Source organism: Hevea brasiliensis, chromosome 18 (genome assembly GCF_030052815.1).
Source record: "Hevea brasiliensis isolate MT/VB/25A 57/8 chromosome 18, ASM3005281v1, whole genome shotgun sequence".
NCBI classification, from domain to species: domain Eukaryota; kingdom Viridiplantae; phylum Streptophyta; class Magnoliopsida; order Malpighiales; family Euphorbiaceae; genus Hevea; species Hevea brasiliensis.
The window spans coordinates 3,252,150-3,274,551 of record NC_079510.1 but is presented as its reverse complement, the minus strand read 5'-3'; the positions used below and the strand labels follow the sequence as shown (position 1 = coordinate 3,274,551).

Sequence of the window (22,402 nt, the reverse complement as noted above, 5' to 3'; positions counted from 1 at the left end):
GACCCAAGTCAAGTTAGATAATAGAGCAGTTTATGAAGTGACTATGCTTCAATCTATTGATTAATGCGTCTTCTACAATATAGCAACCCTCCAAAAATATTATTCATACTGTAAACCCTGATGAGCTCTATATCCCATCATCTATGCTTTTGACCAGTTCACTTGTATGTGTTGGGTATGATGAATCTATTAGTAAATAGATTTAAATGGCTACAGTTGGGGATAATGGAATGCGGGTGCATTAAATGCAATGTTAAAATTTCATAGGGATGGTTGCAACTGGCTCAACTGCCTGCCTCTAGCAAATTATCTATCCTGCTATTTGATAAAACAGCCCCTAGTCAGTGTCTAAGGCGGTGTCTGTGGCAGTGTGTTCTTGGGACGTTTCCAAAAACTACCACAAGCATGTACCGGCGGTCAAACCTGCCCTACAAGCCCAAAAACAATGCACGCAAAAGTCAAGTTCTTTGCGCTACAAGCCACCCATGACTAGCAACTTTAGGGAGTCCATAGCTTTCATACCATAATACCATTGAAAATAAAAAGAAAACACCCCATCATCCAAGACCGTCTCCGAAGTCAAGAAACAAGGGAAAAGAAAATAAAAAACCATGTTCTGCTTTTGCCATGAATCAAAGACAAGTACGAAATCAAATTTAAGTTCTTACTTGACCTTACTATCACTATAGCTTGTGGATTTACTGATAGGCATATTCACTTAATAATAACTTGCTTTAATTTTCTTCACCCATTTCAGTTGTTGCTGTCGAAGGGGGCATGGCCACTGGACCCATTGCTTTTGCGAAACCTTCTGCTGAAGCCACCACGTCTGACTGTCCTTCTATCTCCATGTTAGAACCCGCTATTGGAGAAGTTTCTGGTGGAACTCCAATAAGCTTTCTGCGTTTGTTATGCTTCTTCTTAAGCCCTCGTTGAGACATTGTTGGAGCACCTAATTAACCATGAATACTTCAGTCATACTGTTGTATACTCGATGAATAAACAGTCAAACTTTTGTCAATTAATAGATTTAAACCACATCTGATTGTTATTTTATCTCCTTGTTAGAACCAGCTTATACCTGCAACCATCGCTTTTGGGTGACCTTTCGCTGAAGCCGCGTCTGAACGTTCATCTATCTCCTTGTTAGAACCCGCTATCGGAGAAGTTTCTGTTACAACTCCAATAAGATTTCTGCGTTTGTTATGCTTCTTCTTAAGCCCTTGTTGAGACATTGTTGGAGCACCTAATTAACCATGAATACTTCAGTCATACTGTTGTATACTTGATGAATAAACAGTCAAACTTATCTCAATTAATAGATTTAAGCCACATCTAATCGTTCTTTTATCTCCGTGTTAGAACCGGCTATACCTGCACTCATCGCTTTTGGGTGATCTTTTGCTGAAGCCCCGTCTGAATGTTCATCTATCTCCTTGTTAGAACCTGCTATTGGAGAAGTTTCTGGTGGAACTCCAATAAGCTTTCTGCGTTTGTTATGCTTCTTCTTAAGCCCTCGTTGAGACATTGTTGGAGCACCTAATTAACCATGAGTACTTCAGTCATACTGTTGTATACTCGATGAATAAACAGTCAAACTTTTGTCAATTAATAGATTTAAACCACATCTGATTGTTATTTTATCTCCTTGTTAGAACCAGCTATACCTGCACCCATCGTTTTTGGGTGACCTTTCGCTGAAGCCGCGTCTGAATGTTCATCTATCTCCTTGTTAGAACCTGCTATCGGAGAAGTTTCTGTTGCAACTCCAATAAGATTTCTGCGTTTGTTATGCTTCTTCTTAAGCCCTTGTTGAGACATTGTTGGAGCACCTAATTAACCACGAATACTTCAGTCATACTGTTGTATACTTGATGAATAAACAGTCAAAACTTATCTCAATTAATAGATTTAAGCCACATCTAATCGTTCTTTTATCTTCGTGTTAGAACCGGCTATACCTGCACGCATCGCTTTTGGGTGACCTTTTGCTGAAGCCGCGTCTGAATGTTCATCTATCTCCTTGTTGGAACCTGCTATTGGAGAAGTTTCTGGTACAACTCCAATAAGCTTTCTGTGTTTGTTATACTTCTTCTTAAGCCCTTGTTGAGGCATTGTTAGAGAAGGGTCAACTTCAATGGCAGTGGAGTGCGTGTCCTCAACAAGCATTTCCACCCGAAGGCCATCATTTCCACAGCCATTTGATGGTTCAGATCCAATCTCAGCGGAGAAGGAACTTTAAGGCATATAAAAAAGAGAAGGACAAAAAAAAAAAAAGTGCCGTTAGTCCTTGTTGCTTTTATATTTGTACACCATTTTATTTTGTTTTTAATGTAAATAATATAATAAAATTGACATTTCAAGCAGTGAACGAGAATAAATGCATTTTTTTTCTATAAAATTCATTTTGCATATAAATCTATTACTAATGAATTAAAGATTTTCTTTCATTCATCATTATATTATTTGTGAGGCAAAGTATAAAAGGAAAACATATGCATATAATAACCAGAAAGAAAATCAAGTAAAAACAGAAAGATTACTCAATTTCGGCCTCCTTTGATGTTATGTTCTTTAGATAACAGAATGGATTATATGATGAAAGGCATCAATGGCAAGAAAGCTAGAAAAGATTATAATACCAGTGCAACCCCTACTTCATAAAACTAAATTCCTATGACAATTATTTCCAATTTCTCAATAGCATCTAAACTACATAACATTTCAGAATGCACAAAAACGACAGTAAGTGCATGTAGCTCCACATTATGTTGGGCCGTAAAACCAAATGACTAGATTTCAACTTTCAATTTCAGCACTTCTAAGAAATAAAACTAAAAACCAAACTGTGAAAAACATATCTCAAATTTCATCACATTGTCTTCTCACTCTTAACAAATTCTGTTGCTGAAATAGTGATTGCAGCTGAGTTTAGATACTTTAAATGTGAACCCCCAATGGCATGCAAGTCCCATTTAGCATGGATTATGATAGAAAAGAACTCATTTACACATTCAAACACACTAAAAAGGCTCATAGTCTCACAGACATTCAAAGCAAAAATAGATCTATAAAAATAGAAAGCGAATATTGGGAAAAAAATAGAAAATAATGAAATCATAAAGCGACCTATGCAAACAGCACCACTACCAAAGGAAGAAAACGAGAACAACTCACAAACCTGCAATATAGAATCCTCAAAAATCCTCTCCACCAACAACAATCCCCAGACAAAAACCGACCAAAAACACCAAAAACAGATGCAGAGAGGAAATGAATGGGAGGGCCAACACAGGGACGAGCCAATAAAAGGAAAATTAAATATTTTTAAATTAATGAAGAGAGTGGGCTAGGCTGGGCTTTGAACATGGGTTAGGTCACAGATCAATTTGCTTGGTTGGTTTGGAATTCTGGGCTGAGTTAGAAAAAGCTGTTAGGTTAATTCCCTCTTTAGGGATTAAACTTTAAAGTTACTAAAATACAGAAAAATGATTCCACCCAAAAAAAAAAAAAATACAACAAAAGATGACAGTGAGATGAACAGAAAACAACTAACAATAATAAAACAGAAATCTGCTTCTCTTGCACAGGAACCAATATACACTCGGATTAACAAACAAAAGCTAGGAATGGAATCGAAATCGTGATAAAGCACTTATTAAACATCAAAACACACACATTAACAAGACTCAGTCTCACAGATTCAAAACAAAAACAGATCCATACAAATAATAAAAACAGAGAGGGATTGATTTGACCAAAACAAGAATCATGATGGATTCGTATTTTTGGGCTTTAATCAGACTAAAATTAACCGAAATCGAATTGAAATTTATATCCACTCAGAAAACAGACTCGAACTTAATAATAGAAACAGAGAACACTCTGTTTAGGACACTCAAAACAGAGTATAACTAAGAAAACTAGACACTGCCAATCGAACTAAATTATTATGGAATTGTTGATAGAAAAGAAAAGATTGTGGTTTTCAAGATAAATTTTTGAGCTTTACTCAGACTAAAATTAACCGAAATCGAAATGCAATTCATAGCCACCCAGAAAACACTCTGTTTAGGACACTCAAAACAGAGTATGACTAAGAAAACTAGACACTGCCAATTGAACTAAATTATTATGGAATTCTTGATACAAAAGAAAAGATTGTGGTTTCAAGATAAATTTTTGAGCTTTTCTCAGACTAAAATTAACCGAAATCGAATCGCAATTCATAGCCACCCAGAAAACACTTTAGGACACTCAAAACAGAGTATGCCTAAGAAAACTAGACACTGCCAATCGAACTAAATTATTATGGAATTCTTGATAGAAAACAAAATATTGTGGTTTTCAAGATAAATTTTTGAGCTTTAATCAGACTAAGATTAACCCAAATCGAACTGAAATTTATATCCACCCAGAAGACACTCTGTTTAGGACACTCAAAACAGAGTACGCCTAAGAACACTAGACACTGCCAATCGAACCAAATAATTATGGAATTCTTGATAGAAAAGAAAGATTGCGGTTTTCAAGATAAATTTTACCTGTTAAGACCATTGATTGCGTAAATTTGAACGATCAAAGATACAAGCTCATACAGAAACATGCAAGTCTTTAAAATCTCCATTCTCTCTCTCTCTCTCTCTCTCCCCCCTTTTCTTTGCTTGCTCTTTCGTGTGTGTTCGAACCACTGATAATTCTTAATGAATAGAATTCTGAAAAAGAAAATATAAAACAAAATGAAAAAAGAAACTATGTATCCAATATGAAATAAAAGAAATTAAACTTAATAATAATTATAATTAATATGAAAAAATGTAATTTTTTTTAGGCAATATGAACAAATGTAATTAAAATGTGGGATAAGATTAAAACAACTTAGTTTTGAATCAAATATGGGCAATGCCCTTTATGATATATTAATAAGACAATAAAAGATAAAATTTAATTGATTATTAAAAGTTAATTTAATTTAATTTTTATTATTTAAATTAGTTTTAAAATTTATATAAATTTAAAATTTTTAATTTTATTTGTACTTAAATTCTATTTAGTTTTCACCCAATAAAGTTTTTTTATTACAATTTAAAATAAATAAATAAATCCTTAAAATTTTATATTATTTATAATATTAAAAAATATATAATATCACAAAAATATAATTAAAATAAGAAAATAAAAATAGCAATCTTACCTTACGGAATACAATACAATCATGATTAATTTTTATAGTGGAAATTAAAAAGACTTCTTTCTATTTTTTTGTTACCGTATAGTTTTTATTTTTTAATTTAATTATATTTTACATATATTAACATAATTAAAATATATTTATTTAATTAGAAAATAGCAATTTAATTTAACTTGGATGGAATTAATATTATTAACTGAGTGCTTATTATAAAATAGCAGTTCAACGGTTTTTCAATTATACATTATTAGCCATTTAATAGTATGGTTAAATATTATATCATATAAAGAGATTATCATTTATATATTGAGGTATAGAATATATATATTAGGGATGACAATGGGTCGGATTTATGTGAGTACCTAATCTGACAGGTACCTAATCTGACAGATTCCTAATAGGACGGGTTTGGATAGTATATAATCGAGTTTGGGACGGGTTCGGGTTTAAAATTTAATACCTATGACGGGTTTGGATCAGGTTCGGATTTTATATATTGGGTATCCGTTACCCAAATCCGTTTAAATAAATATTTAATTAAATATAAAATATATATTTTTTTAATAATATTTATAAATTTTTATATATTTTATTTTATATAAAATAAAATTGAAATATTTTATGAAATTATTAAATTTTTAAAATATAAATTATTAATAAAAATAATTTTTTATATAGATTATTAATTAAATATATAAAATTAAATGGGTTCGGATATTTTTCGAGTAATAATAATTGAGTTTGGGACGGGTTCGGGTAGTTGAGAATAAATTTTAATCGGGTTTAGGACGGGTTCAAGTTTTGAAAATATTAATCAAATTTAAATTCGGATATGATAATTTTTGCGAATACTCTACCTGTTGCCATTCCTAATATATACGTTAATTTTTTTTCCTTTAAAAGGTTAGAATTTTAGTAGGTTGTTTTAGATAGCATATGCTTGATTTTGAAAAACTTGATATTGGTGACCAATGATGACATGTCTATAAAGTTACTTGGATAAATAATTTAATTTTAATGTTTAAAATTAATTGAGAATACTTATAATTATAAATATTAAAGAAGAAATTATTCTCAACTTAGATTTATTCAATGATTAGTTCAAAATCATATAAATTGGCCTACTTTAATCTTGAATTGGAACTGAAAATGAATAGATCAAAATCGAGTTGACTAAAATTTAATTTGAATTAGGCTGAATCAATTAGCTTGATTTTGAATTAAAATCAATTTTTTTATTAAAAATAAAAAAATTAATTATTAAATTTAATGAAAATGATTGAATCAAAATCAATATTAGAATTAAGACTCATATAATTTTTCTACTTCTGCACTCATATAAGACCTTTTTTTATTTTTTATTTTTCAACAGTTCTCTAATTTTTTTTATTAGCTGTATGCTTTCTATAATGGAATATAACTCGCTTCCCCATTCACCTCGGCAAACCTCGCCTCTTTAACAAATATTTTTAATATCACCCCTTTAAGTATTTTTTTTTTTAATAAACACAACACTTATAAACTAATAAAATAATAAATAGGTAAAATTATATATTTATAAAACACTTACGATTATAAAATTATATTAAAGTAATAAATTTTTTATTATAAATTTAATCTCTATAATTTCTTATTTTCATTGATATACTATTATTTTTATTAACTTAATATGAAAATAATAAATATATATACAATATAAATATCACGAAAAATAAAATTTATTATATAATTATAATAACAATTAATATATTATACTAGTATTATATCATATAAATAAATTAATAAAAAATAATATATAAAAATATTAAATTACGAATACATATAACGAGTGTGAAAAACGTACAATGCATATTTAATAAAAAAAAAATTAGTATATATAAGTTTACATTACCTTATCCAAATGAATCAGACGACGATAAAATAAGCAATTCAATCTAGTTGTAATTCTGGTTTGAAAGGAAAAAGGACATTACAATAAAGCAGCCTTTTCTAATAGTTTTTATGAGAATCATTTCTTGTTTTTAAGGCTTTGTGGCAAAACGCCTTTACGATGGATAGCCTGTGTAAGGGTTTATTAAAAAAAAAATTAATTAAAAAATATAATTTATAAAATTAATATGAAATTTAAATTATTTATTAAAATAATGTGATATGTTTACGTTTGTATAACAAATTATTTTGTATAAAAATTAACTACGAAATGCCCATCTAACTGGCGTTTTCAATGAATTTATAAGGCGACAATTTTTTGCAAGTATGCTAATACGTGGCGTTAACACAGAAACCCACAGCAAAGGCACTGCCATGGTTTTCTCTTTATATCTAATTGATGTGACAGAAAAATGCAAGAGAGCTCAGTGGAGGAAAAAGAATATGAATATTCAAAGCTGGCTAAAAGTCGAAATTTATAATAAAAATTATGTCCACATCCGAACCTGAGGACCCGAACCGACCCGTAAATAGTTGCTTAAATCCAACGCCATAAAGGATGCGTGAATTCCACCAATATTGAAATATAACATTTTTAAAGGAGCTATTCATACATACATTTAAATGTATATATTAAATTAATTATTTAATATTATTTTAACTAAAATTATAATAAATTTCTTATAACAACACAGATATATAATTTTTTATTAATTAAATATTTATAAAAATTAAAAATTTTCCTTTCAATAGAGTTATATAGGAAACTCATTGAATTATTTTATATTTATAAATATATTTAAATTTTAATCAATTTTAATTATTTACTTTTTTCAAGAAATTTTAATTAATTATTTCAATCACATTATTATATTTATATATCACTGAAAATCTCACCAGAGTGTGCCCATCTTGGCACGTGCAGAGTCCCATGACCAAGAGAGTCAAAATCACCAAACCAAAACCATGCATGAGCTGGAGGGGTTCATATCCTATCTCTAAAATAAATTATTAATTTCTTTTTTAACACATATAATTATTAAAATTTAAATTATATATATATTTATATATATATAATAAGTTAAATTTATATTTATATTAAATATATTTTTTTAATTTTATTTTGTATTTCAAATTTAAAAAGTTATATATTTTAAAATAAAATTATTTACTTAAACATTATTTAATATTAATAATTAAATTTATAATTAAAAAAATAAATTTATAATATATTTGAAAAAGGATTTAGAATATATGACCTTCATAAGCAGTAAAATTAAATGATACCAATAAAGTTTGATTAAGTAGTCTACTTGAATTTAAAGTATACTTAATTAAATTTTATTATAATATAATTTTAAATAAAATTTTATAAAAATATCTTCATAATTTATATTATTTATAAAAATAGGAAGATATTTTATTTATACAAATATTTTTTTAATAAATCCTAATAAATTTTTATCTCTATTTGTATAATTATTTATGTAAAATCATTTTAATACAATTATATTCGAATTTACATAGAAATACAAACAAAAATTAATTTTTGTCAGACATATGAATTCTTTTATTAATATTTTTAAAATTTTTATTTAATTTAATTTCTTATAAATTCACTTAAAATTTTCATATTAAAAATAATATTTTCTTAATTATACATATATTTCTAACATTTTTAATTATTACATTAATATATAAATTAATTCTAATTAAAATTGAATTTATAAATCTAATGTAAATACTACTAATTAATAAGTTATATGTGTGTGTATGTGCGCGCGCGTATATGTGTAATATCCAGAATTTTTAAATAATTATTTTATGTATAAATTATGATATTTTAATATATTAAATATTATTGTATTTAATTTGAATTTTTTAGATTTTCAAAATCAGATTTTTATTTTTCTAGACAATTAATTTTAATAATTTTTAAAATTAATTTGAAGACCACGCTGAAAGTTTAAAAATATATTTGGACTCCATAAATTTTTCTGAGTTTTTTGTAGGGCAGAGCAAAAATTAAATTTTGGGTGTCTTAAATCAAACCGACTGAATTGAATTGAATCATATCAGACCAATTGAATCGGATTGACCCCCCTCCTTTTCTTCTCCTTTCTCCTGCGCGCCTTGCATCTCTCGTCCTTCTCTCTTCTTTTTCTCTCTCCTCCCTCACCCCTACCGTCGACCACCCCTCTCCCCTCCTTCCTCCCTTATCGGCACCCCACCAGCCACCCTCCTCCGTCGTCGTCGCCGCCTTATTTTCCAGTTGGAAAATGCGCCCAAACTTCCTCCCTCCTCAAGCGTGACTTTTCAACTTCCCTTGTCGATTCCGGCGAATTCGGCTACCAATCAGATCGGATCCAATCCCCATTATGTTACACTCCTTGAGAGCTTTTCATAGACACCGATTTTACCAATATTCATTGAGCGATTTTTGCAAATCGAGCCTATTAAGTTTTAGCCCTTTTCGATTTTTGGGCTAAATTTCTCCCAAACTGTTAACCCCACTAAAATTTCGAGACCTCCGGCGTGCTCCACTCGTCGAGAGCTTCATAAGACACCAATTTGGAATTATTTTGACACTAAAAATTTTGTGGGCCCCACGAGCTTGCTGGTGATTTTTCTGGTCTTTAATGGGTCATTTTAATTAAATAAAAATTATATTCTAACTTTTAGTGCTGTGAGCTTCGCGTAGGTATTTTCATTTCAAGGAAATTCCACCAGCTACGAGGACTGTAATTTTGGGATAGACACATGGGCTGCCAGACCCACTTCGGAAGTGGGTCAGTATTACAGTGTTTTCCACCATTTCTAGATACCCTAGACGGGTACCAAGTATCAGAATTGGCATAGATAAATCCGAACTCAAAATGCCTCATTTTACCTAAAGTTAAGTTTATAATAAAATTAATAAAATATTCATAGATAGCCAAAAAATTATAATTCCTTATGCAATAGTAAAATAGTATTGCTAAAGACTGCGGAGTATGATTATAGAACTTTTGGGGTTAGTTTAGATAGTTTTTGCAAAATATTAATTTTAAACTTAATAATTGAATTGTGTAGTTGTATATGTTTTGACTGGTTTGGCAGGCCCAGGAGGGGCAGTATATTATTATTGTATTGTGGGCCTAAGGCCATTGGATTAAGAAATGTATTTCAGTTATTTGCAGGTTTTGTAGATCCTAGGTATAGGCAAAACTCTGTTGAATTTTCGACATAAATTTAGGGTGTTTTTAACTCTTTAAGCCCTTGTTTTGTTTTAATATTAATAAATTCATGAATATAATTATTTAAGTGATCCGAGTCAACTCTCCTCCTCTTCCCTGCCACCTCAGTGATCTTCAATTAATCTGTAAATAGATGTTGATTTTATTTATAATTTTAATATTAATAATTTATATTTAAGGCATGCTCATGTATTCACACACACACACACACACACACACACACATATATATATATATATATGCTAGGCATGCTCTTTTGTTGCATATTTTTATTGAACTTATTTATGGATATTGCCTTAAAGTAATTTGAAACTGTGTGCAAGTATTAGTATGTGTATGGTATAGATGTGGACTTGGGTAGGAAGGGTAGTCGTGGCTGAAGCTTGATTCGCTGGGACCCGATCCTTATATATGGATAAGTCAAGGTGAGTACGGCTTTGAATTGATCTCGCTGACCTCTGCACTTGGATTATTAAGAAAAAGTCTAGCTTGAGTTGATCTCGCTAGCAAGCATTAGAATTAAATGAGTTGTATAGGGGATTAGCTTCAATATATATATTGATGTGACACCATAGGTGTGTAAGTGCTCCAAATTATCTTTTGTGTGAGTATAGTTTGAATTGTTTGATAATGTGTGATTATGCTGCATTTCATACATAAGAAATGCATTAGATCTAAATAGTTATAGAAATTATATTGAAAATCAATATCTTACTCTATGAGTTAAACGCTCACACCATGTTCAACTATTTTTCCTCAAGTGACAGGTGGACTTATTGAGAATAACCTGCTTTCTTTTCTTGCAAGCTTAACAAGAAAAGTTTAGTTGTACTTTTATTATCTTTTGGTCAATTCTAGAACTCTGCATGGACCAGTAGTATATTATTTTTATTTGGAGTTGTAATAACTTAATTTTCTAGAATTGTAAACTTGGTTATGTGAGATTGCTTGGATGTTTGTGATTTTATTACTATGGATGGAGGAAGCTGAGCTCCCAAATATTTATTTATCTGTTTTGAGGGTAAAGGTGAGATAAGCTCCCCAGATTTTTGATATTTTGTGTTACAGGTCAGAAGAGATAATGCTTCCCATTAGATAATTCAATTTATGGCCGGACTCTGTCTATTTATTTTTTTGAAATTGGACTACTTTTATGGGCTATATGTTTGGATTAGAAATAATTAGACTTACTACAGCCTTCAGGAACCTTATGCTAATCCAAGTTTTAGTGTTGGTCAGGCCTATAAATTGGATCGTGAATATATATATATATATATATATATATATACAACGGACAAAATAATTCACATTCATATATATATATATATATATATACAACGGACAAAATAATTCATATTCATTGATTTATAAAAAATATTTAATTAGTATGTAATATATATTAAAATTATATGAATATAAAAGTTTTAAATAATATATAATTATGTACAAAGTATAAAAAAAATCATGTATATGAGAAAAAAAAATTTTAAATAGATAAACATATATTATTAAAAAATTAATAATCAACATAATATATTAAGTTTGAATAAATAATATATAATTACATACAAAACATAAAAAAAAATCATACACATGAGTAAAAACATTTAAATAGATAAATATATATTATTTAAAAAGTTAATAATTAACAGAACATGTTAAGTTTGAATTTAATTGTAAAATTAATATAATTAATAGAATGATTATAATTTATAATACTGATTTTTTTTTATTTTAAAATGATGCATTATTAAAATTTTAATAATGTTAATGTATATATATAAAAAAATAATATTTTTAAATTTTTTTAATAATATAATATTTTCTTAACTTGATAAATAGTATTTAATAAATACGTATAAAAAGAATTAAAAATCATATTTTAAATATAGAATTGTTATTTCAATTTAATAAATTTATATTTAAACATAAACATAAATTAATAATTTGATTAAGTTAGGATTTTTATATGAATACAAGTATTACATCATTTAATAAAATTTTTATTTATTTGGATTCAACAACTTCTTTTATTGAAATTTGTCTTCTTTTATTGAAATTTGACATTTACTTCTAAAAAAATAATTATAAAAAATTTAATTTAAAAATACATTATAAATTAATTTGATAAAATATTTTACTATAAACCGAATAATTATCTATACATTCTTCTACTGTAATAGTTTCAATTAAAAATAATAATATATTAACGTCAATGTTTCTTATTCTATTAGTATCGATTTTTTTATTTTTCACACAAAAAAAAACATTTTAGTTATTAATTTATTTTTTCTCCATATTATAAAAAAATATGAAATTATGTAAAATATTATATATTAAATAAAAATTAATAATATTGATACTTATTAAAATGGATGTGCATAATTAATTTTGTCAAACAAAATTAAAAAATTAATTTAAAAGTAACTCGAAAAAAAAAATCAACATTATATAAAATTATATCAAATTGAATTTATTTTACTATTATGTATATAAACTCTTAAATAGTATTGAAAAAAGTCTAAATTTTTTACGTTAATTATATATGTTTTATAAAAATTATAAAATGGTAAAAACTAATTAGTCTTGATCAATTCAACACTTATAAACTAATAAAATAATAAATAGTTAAATTTATATGTTTATAAAACACTTATAATTATAAAATTATATTATCATAATAAAATTTTTATTATAAATTTTACCTCTATAATTTTTTATTTTTATTGATATATTTTATTTTTATTAATTTAATCTAAAAATAATAAGTGCATATACAATATAAATATCACGAAAAATAAAAAATTATTATATTATTATAATATTATAAAAAATTAATAAAAAATAATATATAAAAATATTAAATTACGAGTATATATAATGAGTATAGAAAAATATATAATTGTAATTTAAAAAAAAAGTTCATGAGTAGAAAATTTTGAAGTATGGAGCATCCTTACAGTTAGGCTTATGGTGTCACCATTATCTTTTTGCCATTACACCGACTTTGACCAAAAGCATTATAGGGCTGAGCATTCAATTCAAATCGAACTGAACCAAACTAAATTATTAAAATTGAATTAACCAAATCAAAATATTTTAAAAATTGAACTAAACCAAAATGAATGAAAAATCAAATCATTTTATTTCGGTTTGATTCGATTTGAACCGATCGGTTTTTGAGTTTTGATTAGTTTTTAATTTAGACTTGATTTTCAAGTTGTTTGATATGATTTTGACCTCGATTTAAATATAATATCCATTAATCAATGAAATTAAACAATTTATATATATATATATATATATATATATATATATATATAATTCATAAATTTCCTATAAAAATAAATCAATTTAAAAATCAATGAAGCAATTCAGTTCGATTCAGTTCAGCTGATTTTTTCTCTTCAAAACTACACTGAATCGAAATAACTAAAATTCTTAAAATATAAAATCGGATCGAGCCGAACCGAATTATCTTAAAAATCAAACCAAATTATCGAATTGAAGCAGTTTAATTTAGTTTATTCGATTCAAATCGAATAGTGCTCACCTCTAAAAGCAGCGTGAAACTGCCCATCATCTTCACAATTACACAATTGCTCTTTTAAATTCTAACCAATGATTCGGTCCACACCAGATCTTAAAAAAAGATTGAAAAGACCTTAGGAATATATATATATATATATATATATATATATACACTTATGCATAATATATATTAATATATTGTTGCTGTAGATTGTGGATGAAAAATGTATTAATCTCTGCGCAAATCGATCTAAGGATTCTCTATCATTAATAATCTAATGACATTACATAAGTTCAACTTGATTTGTATTTGAACATCTTCTTATTTACCAATTTCTTCTAAGTTTAAATTTTTTTTAAGGAGAATAGAACAAAAATAACAGAAGACTAACTTAAAAAAAAAAAAAGAAAAAAAACTAAATAAATTCATAAAAATTTTTGGATCTGGAGAAACTATTTTTATTAACAATGAAAATAGCTAAAACCCGATCAATGAAAAGACCAGTAGCGGCCCTTAATCATGTTGCAAGAGAAGGGCCTCTGGGGAAAATGTCCACACCAAATCTACGAGCAACAGTTCCATTTATATTCATTATATCAATTTCACTAGATTCATGTATATCAATCCATTACTATATATTAAAAGCGAATCCAAATCTAGGGGTGTTCGGTTCCAGTTTCAGTTTGGTTTCTACTGAGAACCAGAATCGGAATCGAAGTTCGGTTCTTTTGATTTTTAGGAACCGGAACCGAAACCAAATTTTGGTTCGGTTTCGGTTCGGTTCTTAGTGCATTTGGTTCTGGTTCAATTCTTAGTGCATTTGGTTCTGGTTCAGTTCTACTTTCGGTTCTAACTTCGATTCTGATTTCGGTTCTGGTTCCAATTCCTACATTCAAATTATTATATTTAAGAATAATTACATCAAAGCATCAATAAAAATAATAATATTAATATTAAAATAACAATACTAATATCCAAATAAAATATCAATAAAGTAACATAAAATAGAACTAATAATTCTTACATAGAAATACATGATAATATCAAATATCTATAATAAGTCCCATTAATATTTTTCATATTCCAAATTACAAAATAACAGCAAATTAGGATCAAAATAATAAAAAAAAAACCATAATATAAAGTTTCACTCTCACATTTCGTTTCAAAAAAAAAAAAAAACAACAACAACAACTAGCCTCCACATTCCTTATAGCTACATTTTCCACATAAAATGAACTCCTTCAAGCCTTCCTCTAATATGATGTCACCTTCATTTTCACACAATAAATATATTAATAGATGAATAATTTTAATTAATTAAATGTAAAAAAATTATCAAAGTCAATTCACAACTCACGATACCTAGCAATCTACTCTAGTTCTTGGAATAATAATCTCTATAATATCAGGATCTTGAGTAATCTTTAAATTTTATTACATGAAAAAGAAAGTAAGTCAAAAGAAAAAAATATTTGCAAACAATGAATAATTAAGATCATGTAATATTTGATGCAATAGTTATGCCTGACTCCCAATTTTCAAGCTCTTCAATGGATTTTTCAAGTTGGATGGGTTTTTTTTTCATTTATCAACCAATCTCAGCAGTAAATTAAGACCTCTACAGTAGTTGGAAGCAAAGAACTCCTAAATTGATCCAAAGTTCTCCCTCCAGTGCTAAATGCAGATTCAGAGGCCACGGTTGAACACTGAATAGCCAGAACATCCTTGGCAACCTTAGATAAAATTGGATACCTCACTGAATTCACCTTCCACTATAATTATAAATCAAAATCCAAAGTAAACTTCTCAGAAAGTTCTTCCAAATACCTATCCAACTCAGATTCAGAAGCCAACTTTTGCTCCTCCATTTGAATAAAGTAATCATCAATTTCTTCATCTTCTTCTATCATTGCATTATCACATTTTTCAACATTAGCATTTTGACCAGAACCATTATCACCCATACATGCTTGATCATTTGAACTCATATATTCATTCAGCATTTCTTTTAAAGCATTTACCACCCTATCAACCAACAGTTTGGCCTCACTTTTAGAATAATAAATAATGTATTTGGCTTTAATGTAATTCAACTTGTATCTAGGGTCTAAGACAACTGCTACAAATAGCATCACATTCATCTTGTCTAATGAACCCCAATATTTGTCTAACTTTGCCTTCATTTGCTTGCCCATTTCAACTATTCTCTCATCTCCACTATTTTCACAATTATGTAATTCCTTTAAAATTTTCATGATCTTTGTTGGTTGCCGATTCCATCAAAAATTAATTGAAATTACCAGTAATGAAATGCTCTTTTATTTTCTGAATACAATAAGTGATAATCCAGGTCGAACCCTAGAGACTGAGTTGCTAAATTTCGTGCACGTGTGTAACAGGAAAATGGAGGGGGGGGGGGGGGAGGGGTGTTGTAACACTAAATCAAAAGAAATCAAGTTCAGAAATTAAAGAACTAAATTTAGGTATAAAACTCTCAATTTAAACAAATTTCAATCCAAGGTAATTCGTATTCCAATGCATGACTCGATCATAGACAAAAGAAATATAATTATCTCTTATTGAATACTTAACATAGATTTACCAAACAGTGAAGTAAAACCCCTAACTTCTCTATACTCATCAATTCAAGCCCAGCACTCTTGTTAACTCTAATTATTAACTGAATTGGTATTAAACATTCCTCATCAATTTGATAACTACTTTAAGAACAGGAAATAGTTAAACTTGAACAACAATTTATAAAGCATAAATCATTTAATTTATCATATTATTTCTTTAGGTTATTATCGAAAACTTGGATCATAATCAATAATACCTAATGGGTACTAACATTCAATCTTACACAACAATTACGGGTTATGAAGATGAACTAGTAATTAATCACATCAAATAATTAACTAACAGGACTTTTTAAGTAAATCATTCAATAGATTAAAAATAATAAAATTGAGAAACAATAGATATCCAAAAATGCATAATTTAAATTAAGAACCTGGTCTCACAAATCATACATAAGAACTAGAATCCCTTGAACTGAATTTAAAAACTTAGCCACTCATATTCATGGCTTACAGAAAAATAAAGTAAAATAATGAAGAAATCTAAAACTGTGAATGTGAATAAAGAATGAAGATGTGTACCCAGCTGCTTCCAAAGATGATGTTTATACTAAAAAACATAATCCAAAGATAAGAACCGAACTTTGATAATTTTTAAAAATAAAAAAGATGGATTCTTTATTCTGCTTTTACAGTCAATTTTCAGCCACTTTCCCTCCGATTCTGTCTCTGATCTCTTCAGGATAGTTGTAGCCCTACTTCTCAACTTTCCAACGAATCCTTATTTGCCCAAATCGGAGATCTACAACCCAAATTATGGGCTAAAAACCGAAACTGGTTCTGACAGATGATCCAACCCAAAAAATTCGACTTCACTGTCGTTTTTAACCACCAAAACGATGTAATCTTATCTTCAACCCTTCATAGAAATTGTAAAGGTGGTTCTTAAGGTTCAATTGGGCCTGGGTTTGCTTCATTTGGATAACTGGAGCTCCATATATAAAATAAGTACCAAAACTAGTCGTGACAAGTCAAGTCTGGGCTTTTGTATTAGATTCATAGCTAATTTTGACAACTTTACAGACTGATCTGGGCTTTGGTCCCTCTTTGTCATTTGTAGTGCTCTGACTTAGCTTTTCAATGAATTAAACAACATTGGATTTGGAGACCCACAACTTCAGAAACACCTAAAAAATACAGCAAAGGTCAAATTAATGAAAATGCTGAAAATTTCTCAATTTAACACAATTATTTCAAAAACTCTCTAGAAATATGTCTAATTGATAATTATACTTTAATCAACTGAATTAGGCATAAAAATACACTAGAAACACTAAATGTAATGGGAGTAAAAATATTAATTATGCACTTATCAATCTCAAGAAAGTAAATGCTAGATGTGGAATACAAACACCCAAACAACTTGCAAGTGATATCATAGAATTTCTCAAGGAATTTGCAAAGAATCCTAGCATTATGCCAATCAAATTCACTAGGCAACTCATCCCCAAATTCAACTCAAAATCGATTGTCTATATCCTCTAATCTATCAAAGGCTTTCTGATATGTCAGTGCAGATTCCAACATTAAATATGTCGAATTCCATCTAATTGGACAATCTAATTGCAAAGAGCATTTAGACTTGAGTCCTGCCAATTGAAAACACTTCTTAAACATTTCAGAGCATTGTGGACTGCTCCTTATATATTTCACCACATCCTTTATCCTTTTAATAGAACTTTGCACAGCATCAAGTCCATTCCTCACAACTAATTGAATGATATGAGCACAACATCTCATGTGAAATGCATCCCCAACCAATACAAATGCATTTTTCTTAAGTAGCCCTTTCTTCAATTGTGAAATAGCAGAATCATTAGAAGATGCATTGTCAACAGTGATGCACATAACCTTAGACACAACCCACTCCTCCATGCAAAAATCAATGGCATTACCAATATTAACCCCTTCATGACTCTTAATAACAGTGAAATTTAGGATGCGTTTTTGCATTTTCCATTTAGAATCAATAAAATGAGCAGTCAAACAAAAGTAAGAAAAGTTTTGAACACTATTCTATGTGTCTGTGGTTAAAGAAACCCTTTGACATTGAGATGCAATGAATGTAGACAACTTATTTTTCTCATAGATAAACAACTGATAGCAATCTCTTGCTATTGTATATGTAGATGGAATTTTGAATTTTGGCACAGCAACTTGTAAGAACTCTATAAACCCTTCCTTGTCAACAAACCTAAAAGGAAGTTCATATTTGATTATCATCTTAACTAAAGCCTCCCTACGAGCATCTTGATCAAATTGCCAGAAAGTCAACTTAACGTCCTCAACCCCATAACCCTTATGAAAAGACAAGGTTCTTTGAGACTTTTCTTTATTTAAATCTTTTGTTCCTTCTTCATTCATAGTAATGATTATGTATAATAATTAAAATTATATTATATTTATAATACTTGTAAAATTTTAGTTTAATAATATCAAGTCCAAAGTCCAACCCAAAAAACAGGGTTGAAAAGCAAATATATATATATATATATATATATATATATATATATATATATATATATATATATATGTAATTAAGTAATTAATTGTAATTTCATGCAAGAACTATAAATCCTTTATTCATAAACTTTTCTAGGGAACTTGAAAATTATATATTATGGATATGTTGATGAACTAAAAAAAGACCATAGAAATTAAAAATAAAAGAATACATGGCTTAGAGTTTGTAATTAGCAGTCCCCCAGATATATACATAAGCAAATTTTTTTTTTTAATTATCCAATAGCAAATTTTTTTTTTTAAAGTACCCATTAGCAAATTCCATGTTGGCATTGGAAACATGTTTAATAGCAGAAATCTTTATAGAAGATTGGAACTGAAATTGAAAAACCTATATTTTCTCATCTTCAAATTTAACTATAAATAAAATGGGAAAATTACCTTGCCTGTTGGGCGTTGACTTTCTTGGATTTTCTGACTGAAAATGTGGATTTTGGATCAATGTATCACTCTTTGTCTTGGGCAGCGTTGGGAGCTTGAGGCTGAATTCGGGAGAGAGACCGATGGAAGTCTATTACAAAAGCAAATAAGAGGCGGCTGTTGAAGAAGGAATGTGTGAAACAGGAGAATAAGATAGGTTTAGGTTTATTAGTGAATGGTGGGTCTCAATACGACGTAATTTTACAAATAAGATAAAATATGTATAAAATGCTATTTTTACGATAGAAATCTTTATAAACTATAATATAAAATCTTTTTATTATAAACCTAAATTTTTTATATTACAATGTAAATATGGGAATTTATATTATAATGTAAAAAGTTTAGTATGAAAAATTTTTAAATTATTATTTAGATTAATATGGTTTAATTTATCTTAATTATTTAAAAAATTAAATTCTAAATCATTTTTAATTAAATAAACATTATACTATTTTTATTTTTTAATCAATAAAAATATTATAATTGAACACATCGATCTATTTGTAAGATAGTCATGAGATTAAAAAAATTAAGATAGTTATGATAGAGTTTTTATAATTAAAATAAAATTAAAATTAAAATAGCTAATATAATTTTAAGTCACTTTATAAATTAAGTTATATATTTATTTTTTTGTATATAAAATATATAATTTTGTTAAAACTGTATAATATATCTAAAAAATCATTATATATATATATATATATATAATCGGTTCTTCACTTTGGTTCTGGTTATGTTCGATTCCTGTACGTACGGTTCTAGTGCGGTTTCGGTATGGTTTTTCATGAAGAACCAAAACCGAACCAAAACAGTAAATTAAGTTCGGTTCCTATAGTAACAGTTCTTTTTCGATTTCGGTTTGATTCGGTTCCAGACCCCAGGAGCCATGCACAGCCCTAGTTTACAGTCACACAGAGATAAAGTTCTTTTTCTTTCTGTTTTTATTTCCTACATATTTTTTGTATTTTATGGTGTAGAACAGCTGAGATTGTTCTTTTAGGGTCTTTGTAGATTTTTTAAATTGGTTCTGCACAAGTGCACTAAGCCAATCTGCTCTTTTTTTTTTTTTTTTTCTTTTATGTATAGCTTGCATCCTATCCAGATAAATCTGGATAAAAAATGAAATTTTTAATCAACAAATTCAGAATTAATTAGGTGTTATTCACAATATTAAACCAATAAATTTCAATGAGTAAATTCAGAGCATGAGATCAACAAATAATGTTCTTGCAATACTAACCGGCAAGCTGAATTTCAGGAATTTATTGAACTGGATTATGGTTCTCATCACTCCTTTTTCAGAGTTGATTTTTTTTCAGAGCCTTTTTTTAGATCAGGGAAAAGGATTTGATGTATATTTAATAAAGTTGATCTTTGATTTTGAGAGCCTTTTTCAGAGTTGATTTGATTTTGAGAGCCTTTTTTGATCTTTGATGTATATTTAATAAAGTTGATTTGATGTATAAAAAAAATCTTGCCGCATCGCGCAGGTTGTTAGCTAGTATAAATTAGAAAGGAAAATTACATAGTGCTTTGTGCCCCTTTCCTAATAAAATGTGGGCACTTCTTACACATAAAAAAGAGAAATTTATATAATATAACAGTGATTTTTACATGGTAATACAAGATCAACAATATTTAGCATTTTAAATTTTAATTTTTGTGGAAAATATGATTATTCATTTTATTAATTTCTGAAAATTTTGGCTCCCTTGTTGCTATTTGAGACTTTTTTTTTTTTAATCATGAATTTTTCAGTTCAGGGACAATTTTTATGTGTTATTGTTTCCGGTTGCAGACGGACACAGAGTTTGTGTCCCAAGTCAAGTTAGATAATAGAGCAGTTTATGAAGTGACTATGCATGCTTCAATCTATTGATTAATGCGTCTTCTACAATATAGCAACCCCTAGTCAGTGTCTATCCTGCTATTTGATAAAACAAATATAGCAACCCCTAGTCAGTGTCAATCTATTGATTAATGCCTCTAGCAAATTATCTATCCTGCTATTTGATAAAACAGCCCCTAGTCAGTGTCTGAGGCGGTGTCTGTGGCAGTGTGTTCTTGGGACGTTTCCAAAAACTACCACAAGCATGTACCGGCGGTCAAACCTGCCCTACAAGCCCAAAAACAATGCACGCAAAAGTCAAGTTCTTTGCGTTACAAGCCACCCATGACTAGCAACTTAGGGAGTCCATAGCTTTCATACCAAAATACCATTGAAAATAAAAAGAAAACACCCCATCATCCAAGACCGTCTCCGAAGTCAAGAAACAAGGGAAAAGAAAAATAAAACCATGTTCTGATTTTGCCATGAATCAAAGACAAGTACGAAATCAAATTTAAGTTCTTACTTGACCTTACTATCACTATAGCTTGTGGATTTACTGATAGGCATATTCACTTAATAATAACTTGCTTTAATTTTCTTCACCCATTTCAGTTGTTGCTGTCGAAGGAGGCATGGCCACTGGACCCATTGCTTTTGCGAAACCTTCTGCTGAAGCCACCACGTCTGACTGTCCTTCTATCTCCATGTTAGAACCCGCTATTGGAGAAGTTTCTGGTGGAACTCCAATAAGCTTTCTGCATTTGTTATGCTTCTTCTTAAGCACTCGTTGAGACATTGTTGGAGCACCTAATTAACCATGAATACTTCAGTCATACTGTTGTATACTCGATGAATAGACAGTCAAACTTATGTCAATTAATAGATTTAAACCACATCTGATTGTTATTTTATCTCCTTGGGTGACCTTTCGCTGAAGCCGCGTCTGAATGTTCATCTATCTCCTTGTTAGAACCCGCTATCGGAGAAGTTTCTGTTGCAACTCCAATAAGATTTCTGCGTTTGTTATGCTTCTTCTTAAGCCTTTGTTGAGACATTGTTGGAACACCTAATTAACCATGAATACTTCAGTCA

The 22,402-nt window shown here is 28.7% G+C and overlaps 2 protein-coding genes across 4 annotated transcripts in view; both read right to left on the bottom strand.

Moving 5' to 3' along the window:
- Nucleotides 1-216: 216 nt before the first annotated feature.
- LOC110652563 (uncharacterized) overlaps nt 217-22,402 on the bottom strand; it is a 23,859-nt gene continuing 1,673 nt past the window's right edge. The window contains exons 1-6 of one of the 3 annotated variants that reach the window (XM_058140668.1): nt 4,545-4,635; nt 1,962-2,236; nt 1,668-1,832; nt 1,375-1,539; nt 1,082-1,246; nt 498-952 (exon numbers count right to left, since the gene is read on the bottom strand). In XM_058140668.1, the coding sequence (XP_057996651.1) occupies nt 735-952; nt 1,082-1,246; nt 1,375-1,539; nt 1,668-1,832; nt 1,962-2,236; nt 4,545-4,627 (1,071 nt within the window). In that variant the 5' untranslated portion in view covers nt 4,628-4,635 and the 3' untranslated portion in view covers nt 498-734. Of the gene's footprint in view, nt 953-1,081; nt 1,247-1,374; nt 1,540-1,667; nt 1,833-1,961; nt 2,237-4,544; nt 4,636-22,402 lie in introns of those variants that run through there. The other 2 variants (XM_058140670.1, XM_058140669.1) reach the window with 2 other exon arrangements.
- Nucleotides 22,219-22,402, bottom strand: part of LOC131176081 (uncharacterized) — a 20,104-nt gene continuing 19,920 nt past the window's right edge. The window contains exon 6 of the mRNA XM_058141196.1: nt 22,219-22,376. Within this exon, the coding sequence (XP_057997179.1) occupies nt 22,219-22,376 (158 nt within the window). The remainder of the gene's footprint in view (nt 22,377-22,402) is intronic.